Source organism: Gadus macrocephalus, chromosome 6 (assembly GCF_031168955.1).
Source record: "Gadus macrocephalus chromosome 6, ASM3116895v1".
NCBI classification, from domain to species: domain Eukaryota; kingdom Metazoa; phylum Chordata; class Actinopteri; order Gadiformes; family Gadidae; genus Gadus; species Gadus macrocephalus.
This window is the reverse complement of record NC_082387.1, coordinates 16757890-16771243: the sequence shown is the minus strand read 5'-3', so window position 1 is coordinate 16771243 and position 13354 is coordinate 16757890. Positions and strand designations below refer to the sequence as shown.

Here is a 13354-nt window from a genome sequence, read left to right as displayed (position 1 = left end):
TGCTTTTCAAAAGCAGAAGGGCGACTGAATGGATATGAAATTAAATAAGTAACGATGTTGCTCGCTTTGCCTCTCAGTTTAATATGATAGATATATTCTATGATATTTTGCATAAAACATGACATCACTAAAACCCTGCATGTATGATCACTGACCAAACCTAATGCGTTTTAATATTATGGAGACTAGAAAACTAAAAGATATAGTGAGCACTATAGTCGTGTATAACAATGACCTCATAGTGCACAGATAAATTATAATCATAAAAATTAAATGCATGAGGTCGCAACTGAGATATACTGGCCTGCCCAATCCAATAAGCCAGAGCTATAAAACAAGACCCACGCTACCAACACAGACAAACACACGGAGATACACGAAAACACACTTAACCTTACACACACACACACACACACACACAGACACACACACATAGACACACCCACTAAAACAACAACAAACACAAAACCAAACAAACCCTGACACTAAACCACACACAAACACACATACACACACACTTTTCAGCCCACAATCAAAGACCCCCCGGGGTGTGAGAACCACTCAGGCTTACTGTGCACATGTCCCCATGCAAACTGCCAGCGGTGGGATCCTGACCTAGGAGGTGACACCCAACAGGTGCTCCTCTAACACAGCAGGTAGGTGGTTCAGGTGTGTGGCCAGCTGTTAGCTTCATCTGCCTCCCATCCCTCCCTCCCTCCCTCCCTCCCTCCCTCTCTCCCTCCCTCCCTCACTCATGTCGTCCAGACTGCCGAAGTCGTCAATAATTTAATGCACATGCATGATAGGAGGTGGAGCATCCCTATTCCAATAGCAAATCCCGGCTACGGAGATGTTACCATTGCGATTAAAAGTGGTGTGTTTATTTTACTGAACTCTTTGTTTTTGAGTGAGGGTGAGACAACGATTTGTGAGTAAGTAGCATGTGAAAAAAAGCCATGTACAAGTTTGTGTATGTTATTGTGTGAGAGTAAGCCTTCATCTGTGTGCAATCTATTTGTCTGTTGGTTAATATTAGACTCAGATATAATTTGTGTGTTTACGAGTAACGGTTACGATTTAAACAAACTTCCCATTAACAAGGTTCTGTACATTCGCTCCACTTCAGTTCGAGATAAACGTCTGAACCCTTACACTCACCGCATGCCACAAAGCCTACAGAATGAATAGAGCAACCATCCTTCCATTATCTCTGCATTTTATGTCCTCTTCTTTTACCATCAAGCACCAAAGCAACAAAAGCCTACCAGCCACCTCTACGAAACACTCAGACTTCACATTCAAATCTTCCTTCGCCGTAAAACCCCTTTTTACTCTCTGAGAGCAAAGAACGGCGGCGCTTTTGAAATCGTCACGTACACGTTCATTTCGTTGTTGTGGTTTAACAGTGTCGTAGTGTATGGGAGTGAATGGGAACATGAGCGATGTGAGGCGCTGGTGGTGACTGGTTAAGCTAAGGGTTCTCAGACTATGAGTCGATCAGAATAACCAACTTAAATCAAGTAAAACGGCCTTACCAACATGGACACACCCAATCTCGTCTGATCTCGGAAGCTAAGCATGGTCGGGCCTGGTTAGTACCTGGATTGGAGACCGCCTGGGAATACCAGGTGCTGTAAGTGGTGTCGGGAGACGGCCTATAGGTGGCACTCTTCCCTCTGGCCCCTTCACTCATCAATCCCGATGCCCCAGTGCAGTGACGGAGACACTGTGCTGTGGAAGGTGCCGTCCTTCGGAGGAGACGTAAAACCCGAGGTCCTGACTCACTGAGGTCATAAAAGATCCCAGGGCACTTATCGCAAAGAGTAGGGGTTTCCCCGGTGTCCTGGCCCAACCAGGCTCATTCAATCTGGCCCCCTAATCATCCTCCTGTATAATTGGCTGACTCATTGATTCCCTCACTCTCCACCTCAAGCTGGTGTGTGGTGAGCGTTCTGGCGCAGATTGGCTGCCATGCATACACACTACACACTGGTGGTGAGGTTCCCCCTTCCCTGGAGAAACGTCTTTGAGTGTCTAGAAAAGCGTTATATAAATTCAATCCATTATTATTAAGGAGTTTCATTTCCTCTTTTTATTGAATGTTTTTGTTTGTGTTGCATGCTGTGTGAATGCATGCTTGTATATCATCAAGAATATGCAATTAAAAATTTGGACCTCAGGAAGAACAGCACTCATCTGTGTACGAGAGAGCTGATTGTGGATCAATAAACATTTCAATTTCAATTTCAAAGCTGAAGCACGCCCAGCGGAAGAACCACACGCCTCCCGTACCTTGTCACATCTCATGAGACCCAGGTAACGAAGGGACTTGCTGCTCTGGGCGATCTGCGTGGCGCCCTGGTCCGTTATGTCTTTGCACCAGCCGGCGTCCACCGTCTCGATGGTGCTGCTGTACTGGCCGATCGCTATCAGCGCTGATGGGGGGGAAAGACACACACACACACACACACACAAAAGAGAGGTTAGGGATAAAGGGGTTCATCTGACAGCAACCCCTTTTATCCATGCAAATCTAGATGCCACTGTCTCCTTTCCCTGCAGAGATATGCAGCAGATAATATAAATATATACACACTGGTCAGCCACAATATAAAGGTCACCTGACTTATATTGTGTAGGTCCCCCTCATGCTACCAAAACAGCCCTGAGTGGTCGAGGCATGGCCCCCACAAGACCTCTGCAGGTGGGACGCTCACCTTCCCATCCGAGGCGTTCTGACCAGTCTGCGGCAGGTGTGTTCCCACACCTTTCCGTCATAGCCAGCGTTACGTTTTTGTCCTTCTCTTTTGTGGGATCCGCCCATGACCCTGTCCTCAGTGCACTTGTTGTTCTTCCGCCGGTGCTAACATCTGGATGCCGGGAACATCCTAACCCCGCAAGACCTGCAGTTCTGAAGATGCTCCGACCCAATTGCTTCCCATCACAATTTGGCCCTCGTCAAAGTGGCCCAGCTCCTTCCGCCTGCTCCTTATTCCTGCTTGCAACACATCAACTCCAAGAGCTGACTTGCTTTACTTGCTGCCTAATACCTTTATACTCTACCCCTTGACAGGTGCCACTGTAACAAGATGATCAATATTATTCACCTAACCTGTCAGTGACATAAAAAGTTGGGGCTGATGGGATATATATATATAGATATATATATAGATATATATATAATGATAATATATACCAAAAGAGCGGCAGAGCGGGTAAAAGCAGCAGGGCACTGTCATCTGGTGCTGCTGCTGTCGAACACCATTTCATTGTTTACACACACACAAGATCTGGAACAGGACTGCAAATACGAATGCATGTAAGCTAGAGGACCACACACAGACACACGCACAAACATGCTCGGACACACACAGCTACAGGGGAAAACACGCACATGCACACAGACCCACGCCAAACACGCACACACACACATGACAGCTACTGGGGAAACAACCACACACATACACACACAATGGCTCGGGGGAAAATACATACGCACACTTACACTTTCACACTCACACATGCACACAGACACACACAGACGGGCACGCAAGCACACACATGCACACACAGACACAGACACACACACACACACACACACACACACACACACACACACACACAGGAACCCTGACTTAAAAGTGCTGCAGGACTAATCCATTAGAGCACTGGCATGTGTCACAGCCCTGCCAAGGTAAAAGTGGGGTGCCAGGGGAAAGGGAGGATTCATGCCAGTGTTTCCATAATTTCTGCATGGGGTGGGTGTGTGTGTGCTTGCGTGTGTTTGTGTGTGTGTGTGTGTATGATGCCAGGGTAAAGGACATTATGCCAGAATAAATAATTTCCACCGATACAACTGCCTGTCTGCCACTATCTAAGGGTACAAAGCCCATGGGCCTCCAAGAACATATTTACACACACACACACACACAGGGGCACACACACACACACACACACACACACACACACACACACACACACACACACACACACACACACACACTCTTGTTATTATGGTTGTACATACGGCAAGCAAATTGATTTATGGGATAGATACAGACATGTGTGTCTTTGGGATAGACACACACGTACACATAAATGGACACACACACAAAGACAGTGCTCCTTATCAATCTCCAAGCCGTCGATCGGTGGGCAGATTGAGAGGACATGCGCTACGCTGATCGATTAGTAGACCGGGTTCCCGTGATTGATCGAGATGCTATGGTCTTAGCTCTTTGCTCTCACGCGTTAACGTAGCTAATAAGGGCGGGAAGACCAATCAGAGGAGGACAAGGTGGAGGAGTGAGGGCTGGGAGGAAGATGAAATAAGAAGGGGGAGCGAGCGGGAATGAAAGAGAGAGAGATAATGAGAGTGAGAGCGCGAGAGAGAGACCTTTGACGACACCTTCACTTGCTTGCTAAGAGCTCGTGTTGTTTGCCTCCCCATGCAGAAATCCATTCCCTCTTTCAACTCTGATTAACAAGCTGGGGGATAGCAGCCGTGCGCTCCGATATGTTAAAGGCCCTCCTGCATCTTCACAAACTAGTTCTGGAATGGAGGAACTGTTTTTTGCGTTTGTGCATTGTGTGTTAATTTCACGTGACTCCACCTCACTGAGGTTTATGTATATCTAAATCAATAGACCACTAACACGCCCATAACCCCCCTACCAAAAGAATGAATAGGATCAACATTTGCAGTTTTCTTTCTTTCCATGTAATCACATCCTAAATGTTAAGAATAAAGTCAAAATTGGACATAAGCCTACAGGAAGTTTTTTTTGATAGTAAACCGAATTAGGAACCCCCCCCCCCCCTCCCCCGTCAGATTTTACCCCAAGGAGACGGGAAATTAATCATTTTATGCAGTTTAAATCAACTGCTTGCCTTTCCATGTGTAGCCCTTCCAGAGGGGTCCATGTTAAGTACAGTGTACACAAACACACGTGTACGCACACACACACACACACACACACACACACACACACACACACACAGGGCTAATCTCCATGTACAGTGCTGCAACATACATATGTAATAGATAGCTTAAGGCAATTGGAGAGCTGCACATGTGGTTCCATTTGGGCTCCAGCGTGCTCATGGATGCCACGCATAATAGCATATTAGAGCTGAACAGGCAGCGGCAGGGCTTTGAAGACGCACCGCGCTGCATAGGACGACGACACCGTGGGGACAAGGGTGCCCTGAGCCAGATGGGAGGGAGAGGGAGGAGGAGGGAGGGGGGGGGGGGGAGAGAGAGACAGAGAGGCAGGGGCGGGGGAGAGGGGAGGAGAGAGGGGGGGGAGAGACAGACAGAGAGAGGGGGGGGAAGATAGAAGGGGAGAGAGAGCGAGTAAGGGAGAGAGACAAGGGAGAGAAGGAGAAAGGGAGAGAGAGAAGGGGAGAGAGAGAAGGAGGGAGAGAAAGAGAGAGAGGGGGGGGGAAGAGGGGGGGGGGGGGGAGAGAGAGGCACAACAACATAGAGCGATGGGTGGCTGGCGTCTTCCCGACCACTGCTGACCTGGCGGAATATTTAATAGTGTGGCTGTGTGTGTGCGCACGCGCTGTGTGTGTGCTTATGTGACAAGACGGTTGTGTGGCTTTTGGCGGTGAATGTCCCTTTGGTCTCAGGGTCCGTTCAGAAGAACCCTAAACCTGATTACATTGGACGAGTCCTCTCCTCTGATGTTGAAACACACTTACTGCCGCCGTTTATGAAGAACCACAAGGTCGAAACGCCAAATGGAACAGACGGACTCAATAAAATTAATGGTTTAATCCTGAAATGTGGGGCCAAAAACAGCCCTGTGCGTTCCAAGGAACATCTGAGATTCGATGCCGGATACCACTCCCCCCCCCCCCCCTCCCCTCCCGTGCCTGTCGCCTGAATCCCTTGAACATCCCCCCTTCAGCCTCATTTGTACCTCAGCTCTCCTTGCATCAACGTCCCTAAGTGATGGTGCAGGACCAGGCAGGTGGCCCGCTACACTGAATATTACCGAAGACAACAGAGTGAATTCATTGCCCGCTCCATCTCCTAATGGCCATTTCTTGCCAGGACGGGCGACTGTACATTGGCAGCCGCCTGCCAGGCAGTGATAACAGCAGAGTGATCATGTCTGTCTTGGCTGCACGGAGGAGACAGTTTAAGGGGACAGTTTAAGACTGCGGTGGGAAGGAATAAGCAGAAGACTAAGAAGAAGACGAAGAAGAAGAAAGAGGTGGCTGTGCCTCTTAGACTACAAAATGCGCATTCTCGAGGTAGTCTTCAAGGCTAACCAAGAGTTGCAGGGTGCCTTTGTTAGCGTGGGCCAAGTCCTGGTCTATTTAGACTCCTTTAGTGCACTATCAACAAGTTCATCTGGTTGCTATTACAGGCTAATATCCAAGAGCCATTCTCTCTCTCTCTCGCTCCCTCTCCCTCTCTTTCTCTCTTTCTCTCTCTCATCCCTCCTCTTCTTCTTTTCTTCGCCTCACGTTTGATCCTCTGTCAGGAGACGGTAAAGCCCATCCAATTTTGTTGCCAATGGAAACCATTGACCGCTCTTGCAACAGAAGAGGGCTTTGGACTAAGCCTGTTTGCTATAGCAGAACACTGCTGCTCAGCCTGACGGACGTGGAGGTTTGTATAAGGGGAGCGAGAAGGGGAGTTGGACCCCCGACTTCAACGTGCTTACGTACGCGGCCAAACAAGGCAGTGCCGTTCCGCGTTGGGACTTATCACTGAGAAACAATGTATGTAATTAATGTATGTAAAGCATGCATGCATGCAATGTGTGCCACTGTATGCTTGTCATCTTCTTTAGATTGGGGGACATTGTGGGTTACAGGAGAAAATGGGGCTACTGTTCAAGCAGTGTGTGCACACACACACACACACTCACACACACTCTCTCTTTCACACACAAACACCCCCCCACACACACACACACACACAACCCCCCCCCCCCCCCACGCACACCACACACATACACACGCACACACACACACACACACACACACTTCACATATGAGGGTCCATAGGAGCAGGAAATTGTCTTTCCCCACTGATAATGATTTTCTGTCTGCGAAATAAATGAAGCGATATGCAAGAGAAGGTAAGGTGGAGCGAAAAAACGGATACAAGAGGCCGCGGCGAAAAGAGGGAGAAATCCTTTATTCCTGTTGCTGCCGTGGCTGACTGGTAGGCACCCGCAGGCCGGTAATGAGGACACACTCTGCCGGCCTGCCTTTGGAGGCTATATATATGTATATATATATATATATGCATATGTGTGTGTGTGGCATGCACAGCTTTTCGACATGCAGCGTGCTATTATGGGTTTGTGTGTTTGTGTGTGTCTGTGTGTCTGTGTGTGTGTGTGTGTGTGTGTGTGTGTGTGTGTGTGTGCGTGTGCACAAGAGAGGCTGAGAAAAAACACAGAACAGAGAATGAGAGAAAGGGAAGGTGGCGGAGACAGAGAGCGACTGGGGACTTCAGAAGTATGTCCGTCCGTACGCATGTGCTCCAGCCTGCGTGCACACGGGAGCATGCGAGAGTGCGAGTGTGCGTGTGTGCGGGCCCAGCGCACCTCCCTGATGTACGCTTAGTTTAGTGTGAAGGGAAGCAGGGTGAGACGCAAGGGGCCCGCTTTAAATCCTAGATATCACTCACGTCGGGCGCAGCACATTACCCTCCTCCACCTCCACCCTCTCTCTTTCTGTGTCTTCTGCGCCAGGGGATAATGTATTGGATCACCACAGCCGGCACATAATGAGGACCACGTTGAGCACCGCTGACCCCGGGGTCACCGCCACGCACCCGCGGCCTCCTGGGCTGTGTGTCGCGTCATCGATACGGCCGCCCCTCCACTCGCTCCACCGGCGCAACTGGCTTCTCTGTGCGTTCTGTTTAACGGCATTGTTGGTTTGAATGCCTTTTTATTTTTTTTTTAAATGGGAGAACTTTTTTTCATTTAAGACTGAAAACGGAAAAAAAAACAATGCAAAAACAGAATAAAAAACGTGACGCCTACGCAGACAAGTTTGCGTGTGACTCCGAAAAGAAAAATAGGAACTAACTAACATGTTCAATTTAACTTAATGAATCACAAACAGCACGGCGTAAAATAGGACCTGTCAATTTTTTACAGAATCTTGCCTCAGGTGACAAGTCGCCATGGTAACCCCTCCCGTAGCGTCAGACATGGAAAGTCCTTTTTCCAAGAGAGCTCATCTCCACAGACCACCCCCACTAGCCCCAGTCCCTCCTTCATATCAGCCGCCGCCCAAACCAGGTAACCCGTGTCCCCATGTGACCATCCACGCTGATCCATGGGGGTTCAGATAAGCACCCTCCTGGGAGCAGGGGAGGTCAGGCGATGGTCAGGCCTGTGTGCTCCCCCCCCCCGCCCCCCACCCCAACCCTTCCTTAATCGCCTCTATCACTCTGCCCTGCTCCAGGGCAGCAGGGGTTAAGCATCATTTACGGGCTTATTAGATATTCACTTATTACATTCTCCTAAATGATGGTGTGCCATTACTGCTACCTTATTGCTCCGAACCCGTTCGCCCTTCTGGCTGTGGTAACCTTATACACCATGATCCCCCACTCCCCTGATGAAGACAGAGTGCTTACTGAAGACATGATGGTATATGGAAAAGATTTGCTGCTGATGCCCATGTGTGAGTTTATGTGTTTACTTGTATATGTGTGTGTGTGTGTGTGTGTGCGTGCGTGTGTGTGTGTGTGAGTGTGTGTTTTTGCGGGTGTAAAATAAAGAAGAGAAGGGGCTTATTATACATGATGCATGCCAGAGAACGCAACTGTCATGTCTAATGTGAAACACGTTCGTTCTGCGCTCCACGTTGGCTTTTTAAGAAGCGGTGCCCCTCTACTTATCCCCTTCCACTGTTCAGCCGTATGATCAAAGACCTGGCGGGGGCCCCCTTTGCACCTCCTGTGGCGTAAAGTAATGTACGATTCAAACATCATCATCATTACCGGAGACATTATGCACGGGGGAACATTTGAATAACAACGACTGGAAAATGGAAATGTAATGGAAGATTTGTTTGCTCCTTTGTGCGTTGTTTCAATCTTTCATTGTGAGTGTGTGTGTGTTCCTGTGTGTTCGTGTGTGTGTGTGTGTGTGTGTGTGTGTGTGCTTAGGTTCCGGATAATAATGCTTGATGTCACATAGAGAAATAAAACAAATCATCCCACGGGGTGCGTGGACATACATAAACATATGGCGAAACGTCAAGACTGTAGTCATAAGGTTGGAACAGACCAGATCAGAAGTCGAGGGAACCCGAGTTAGCAACCAGAAGGTCGCCCGGTTGGACCTTCCGAACCTGTAGCCGCCATGTCTGTTGGCTAACAGGGCTGGGCTCCTCTTCAGAGCAAAACCCAGAGTCCAACAGAACCGAGTGCTATGACTCGGTTAGCCACGTTAACGAGGTTACACCGCTTGGAACAAGAAGCCGCTCAAAGAACACACAGTCGCGAGGCTAAGACCTTGCTAACGCTAGGCCGGCCGTGCGAGCCAGAAACCTCAGTGGTGAGTCACGGCGAGAGGCTCGAGGTGGAAGAGCCTTGAAGGAAAAACCAGGGGGAGAAGAGAGAAGAAAAAGGCATGGATTCGGAGAAGGGGGAAAAAAAAACCTAGTCGTCGTGGACATAAAGGTCAATCTGGAAGTTGAGCCGCATTGGACGAGCTCGAGATGGGAGAGATTATGAGGCACAAAAAGGGGGGGTGGGGGGGGTGAGGGGGGGGAATGGGACAGAAAAGATTGAGATGGCAATGCAATAGTGATCCAGAGGTTGTTCAAGGTGACGTTTATAGCCATGACGTTTTTGGGCAAACGCAATCAAAGGAAGGGGAGCGGAGAGAGAGAGGGAACCGCAACAGGCCCGGGCCCTAATATAGAGGCTTACTGGAGAGCCACAGAGTGAGAGGGGAGATTGAGTTGGACACAAGTAGGGGGGAGAACACTTTATGGTGGGACATGCTCAATCTGGGAAATTAATTAGCCGAAAGGGAAGAAAAAAAGGCATCATGCCTGCTGGTGCTGTATGTGTGCATGAATGTCTGTGCGTGTGTGTGTGTGTGTGTGTGTGTGTGTGTGTGTGTGTGTGTGTGTGTGTGTGTGTGTGTGTGTGTGTGTGTGTGTGTGTGTGTGTGTGTGTGTGTGTCTGCGTGTGTGTGTGTGTGTGTGTGCTTGTGTGTGAGATGTAGCCAAGGTATGGGCAATCACCCAATCAGTCTCTGATCTGATGTAAACCAGCTGACACATACCATTTTGTGGTTGTGTGTCTGTGTGCGAGAGAGAGTGCCAGAGAGAGAGAGAATTGGAGTGAGGTAGGGGCTAGATATACTCATCAGAAAACCCTGAAATGTTCAAGTGCTGGATCAGAAACACAACAACAATGACCTCGCAATATAAGGGCAGCCGACAATCTGAAGAGAAAATACACAACAACACGAGTGTGTACTGTCGAGAACACATTGTCGTACAACGAGAAATTGGTTGTAAAAAAGGATGCAGGGCTGCCAGTGGACATGGAGGGGAAAGGGAAGGGGCACACACGGATGAAGGAGGAATATAAGGAGAGTGAGAGAGAGAGAGAGAGAGAGAGAGAGAGAGAGAGAGAGAGAGAGAGAGAGAGAGAGAGAGAGAGAGAGAGAGATCGAGTAGAGGGCCATAGAGAGGGTTGAGAGAGACTTAGACAGACAGACAGACAGACAGACAGAAAGACAGACAGACAGACAGAGAAGGGGACAGGGACAGAGAAAGAGAGCGAGGGAGAAAGAGAATCAGAGACAGAGGCTGAATCCGAATACTCATACTTGACTGCTATGTAGTATGCATTTTGTAGTACGCCACAAATATAGCGCGTCCGAAAGCTCAGTACGCATTGTGTAGTACGGAAAACGTTTCTGAATGCGTACTACCGCCACAGTAAACAACGGAGTTCACTACGCTATCCCACAATGCAACCGGAGTCTGGTAACGAACGAAGAAGAGATGGCTGACCCGAAACCACCAGAAAGACGTCGTAGAAAGCGGCGACAAAAAAGAGACATTAAAAAGAGTAAAAAAGTAAAGTAAGTAATTAAGTAAAAAGAGACATTTTAATTTAATAGCAACGATGACAAGACGGAAAACAGGTAACTTATCAAGGTAATTTTGTCGGCATCTGAGGGGAGATACGTCATCTCCAAACATCCGGTGGAGTTTCGGGGGTGTTCAGAAGCGTTCGGAGGCGTTCTACGCATAGCTGTAGACCGTACTACACAGTCAAGTGTAGTACGGTCAAGTAGTAGACACTGAATAGAAATAGTATGTACTAAGTATTCGGATTCAACCAGAGACAGATGAGAAAGAGACAACCAGAGAGAGAGAGGGAGAGAGACAGGACAGAGACAGAAAAAGAAACAAACAGAGAGGGAGAGAGAGAGACAGAGACAGAGAAAGATACAGCGAGACAGAGATAGAGAGAGAGAAAAGGAGAAAGACAGTGAGACAGAGAAAGAGAGAGAAAGAGAGAGAGAGAGAGATAGAGAGAGAACTGACATACAGACGCCCTGCCAGATTGGCAGTCCAGGAGCAAAGACCGAATAGGAATTATGAAGGAATGTATTTGCAAAACCCCAGATGACAACCATGAACCTTGCTTTTTCTCCCCAAGAGCTGGGCTCAGGGCCTGGGAACACAGACCAAGAAGTGTGGGGCACCCTGACCATGACCTGTTTGGACACACCAACTACGCAACAAATTTCCCCCTATTGTATTTACTTGTATTATTTTTTGTGTGTTACTCATTCAGTTCCCCGAAAAACATAAATGGTTTCTTTTGGGAATCTCTATTACGCTTCATTCCCATGAGTTCCTTCAGAGCCGCGGTCAGCAGGAAGCTTGGGGCCCAGAGCGGGGCCCAGAGCGGGGCCCAGAGCAGGCCCGCTCTGGGCTCTGCTTCTCTTGGCTCCGCCGTAGCGGTACTTCAGTGAGTTGGGCCCTGGCCGTCGCGTTGGCCCAGACACTTTTCCCTGGTTCTTTTCCTTCAACTCTAACTTTGCTGAATGAATGACAGTCTTTCCCTTTCGGCTCGCCATTTGGGTCGGACAAAAAATATATATAGTGAGGTGCAAAAACGGCCTCAGGTCTGATGTCATACAAACCAGGTCGCCCCGAAAATATGGATTAAAATCATCGGTATTACGTCTGTAGGAACTATTATGGGGTTTGTTGATAATGAGGTCAAGTCAATTTCTTTGAAAACTTTATGAAAGGCTGCGGTTTCTTAGCTGTTATTTTGTCAACACAACACTGTTCTCCAAAAACAAAATAATTAAGAAATCAATAATGCACAATCTATTTTACAACACACACTCACGCTCTCTACTTCTCTCTCAGTCACACTGTCTCTCTCTCTCACTCACACCCAAAGACATAGGCAGTAAAAGCAGGGTATTACACTCTATTTCAAACTAACGGCACCTCTGCTCCTATCCACCAATTTTTTGAAGGGTATATTACTCCCTCACTCACTGTCTAGTTCTCTCTCTCTTTCTCTCTCATTTCAAATTGTGTACTACATGAGCTCTCTTGCCACCCGAGACAGAGGGGCATTAACAACTTTAATTTAAGGGGAGAAAGCGACTGCACGTTAGAGTGAGATGGAGTGAGAGGGAGGGAGAGAAAGAGAAAGACAGAAAGAAACAGAGAGAGAGAGAGAGAGAGAGAGAGAGAGAGAGAGAGAGAGAGAGAGAGAGAGAGAGAGAGAGAGAGAGAGAGAGAAAAGATGGAGACAGAGAGGAGGAGGAGGAGGAGGAGGAAGGAGATTAAGAAACAGGGCAACAGAGGAGGAAATTAAGACGAGGAGGAGGGGATGAAGACCAAACAAGAGTGTGCAGAGTGGATGAGCCGCCATGTTGCGCCGTCTGGCTGGCTGCTAGCTAGCTAGCGTGGCGTAGCGATAGTTATGGGTTTGGTTATGGATTAGGGCTAATCCTTTAGCACAGAGAGCTGGTCTTAAAGGTAATTACACGCCACGAGTAGATGCAGAGTGTGAGACGGGATTCTCTTACACTTTATGCCTAGAAAGATACTGGATACCTGCGCTTACAACCTATCCTCACGGTGGAATCGGTACTGGCAGACTCATCTGCTTAAAGTATTACAGTCAACTTCTTTTAAGTCATCAAATAGGTAAATTCCGTTAATCAAAAAAATCTTTTATCCACAAAAACAATCCAAGTATGCATTTGTTCCATCCAACTGCTCAACCTGACGTATTTTGAATGTGTTTTTCCTCCTCTTAATAAGGACACTCCCTTCTGTGTGTCTACAGTGAATATATTGCTCT

General features: G+C 48.1%; 1 protein-coding gene and 1 pseudogene across 1 annotated transcript in view; one reads left to right on the top strand and one right to left on the bottom strand.

Annotated features, from left to right (window-relative positions):
- Positions 1–13354, bottom strand: part of fbxl17 (F-box and leucine-rich repeat protein 17) — a 193357-nt gene that overhangs the window by 16032 nt on the left and 163971 nt on the right. The window contains exon 10 of the mRNA XM_060054570.1: positions 2293–2435. Coding sequence (XP_059910553.1) covers positions 2293–2435 — 143 coding nt within the window. The remainder of the gene's footprint in view (positions 1–2292; positions 2436–13354) is intronic.
- On the top strand, positions 1522–1640 carry LOC132460246 (5S ribosomal RNA; annotated as a pseudogene).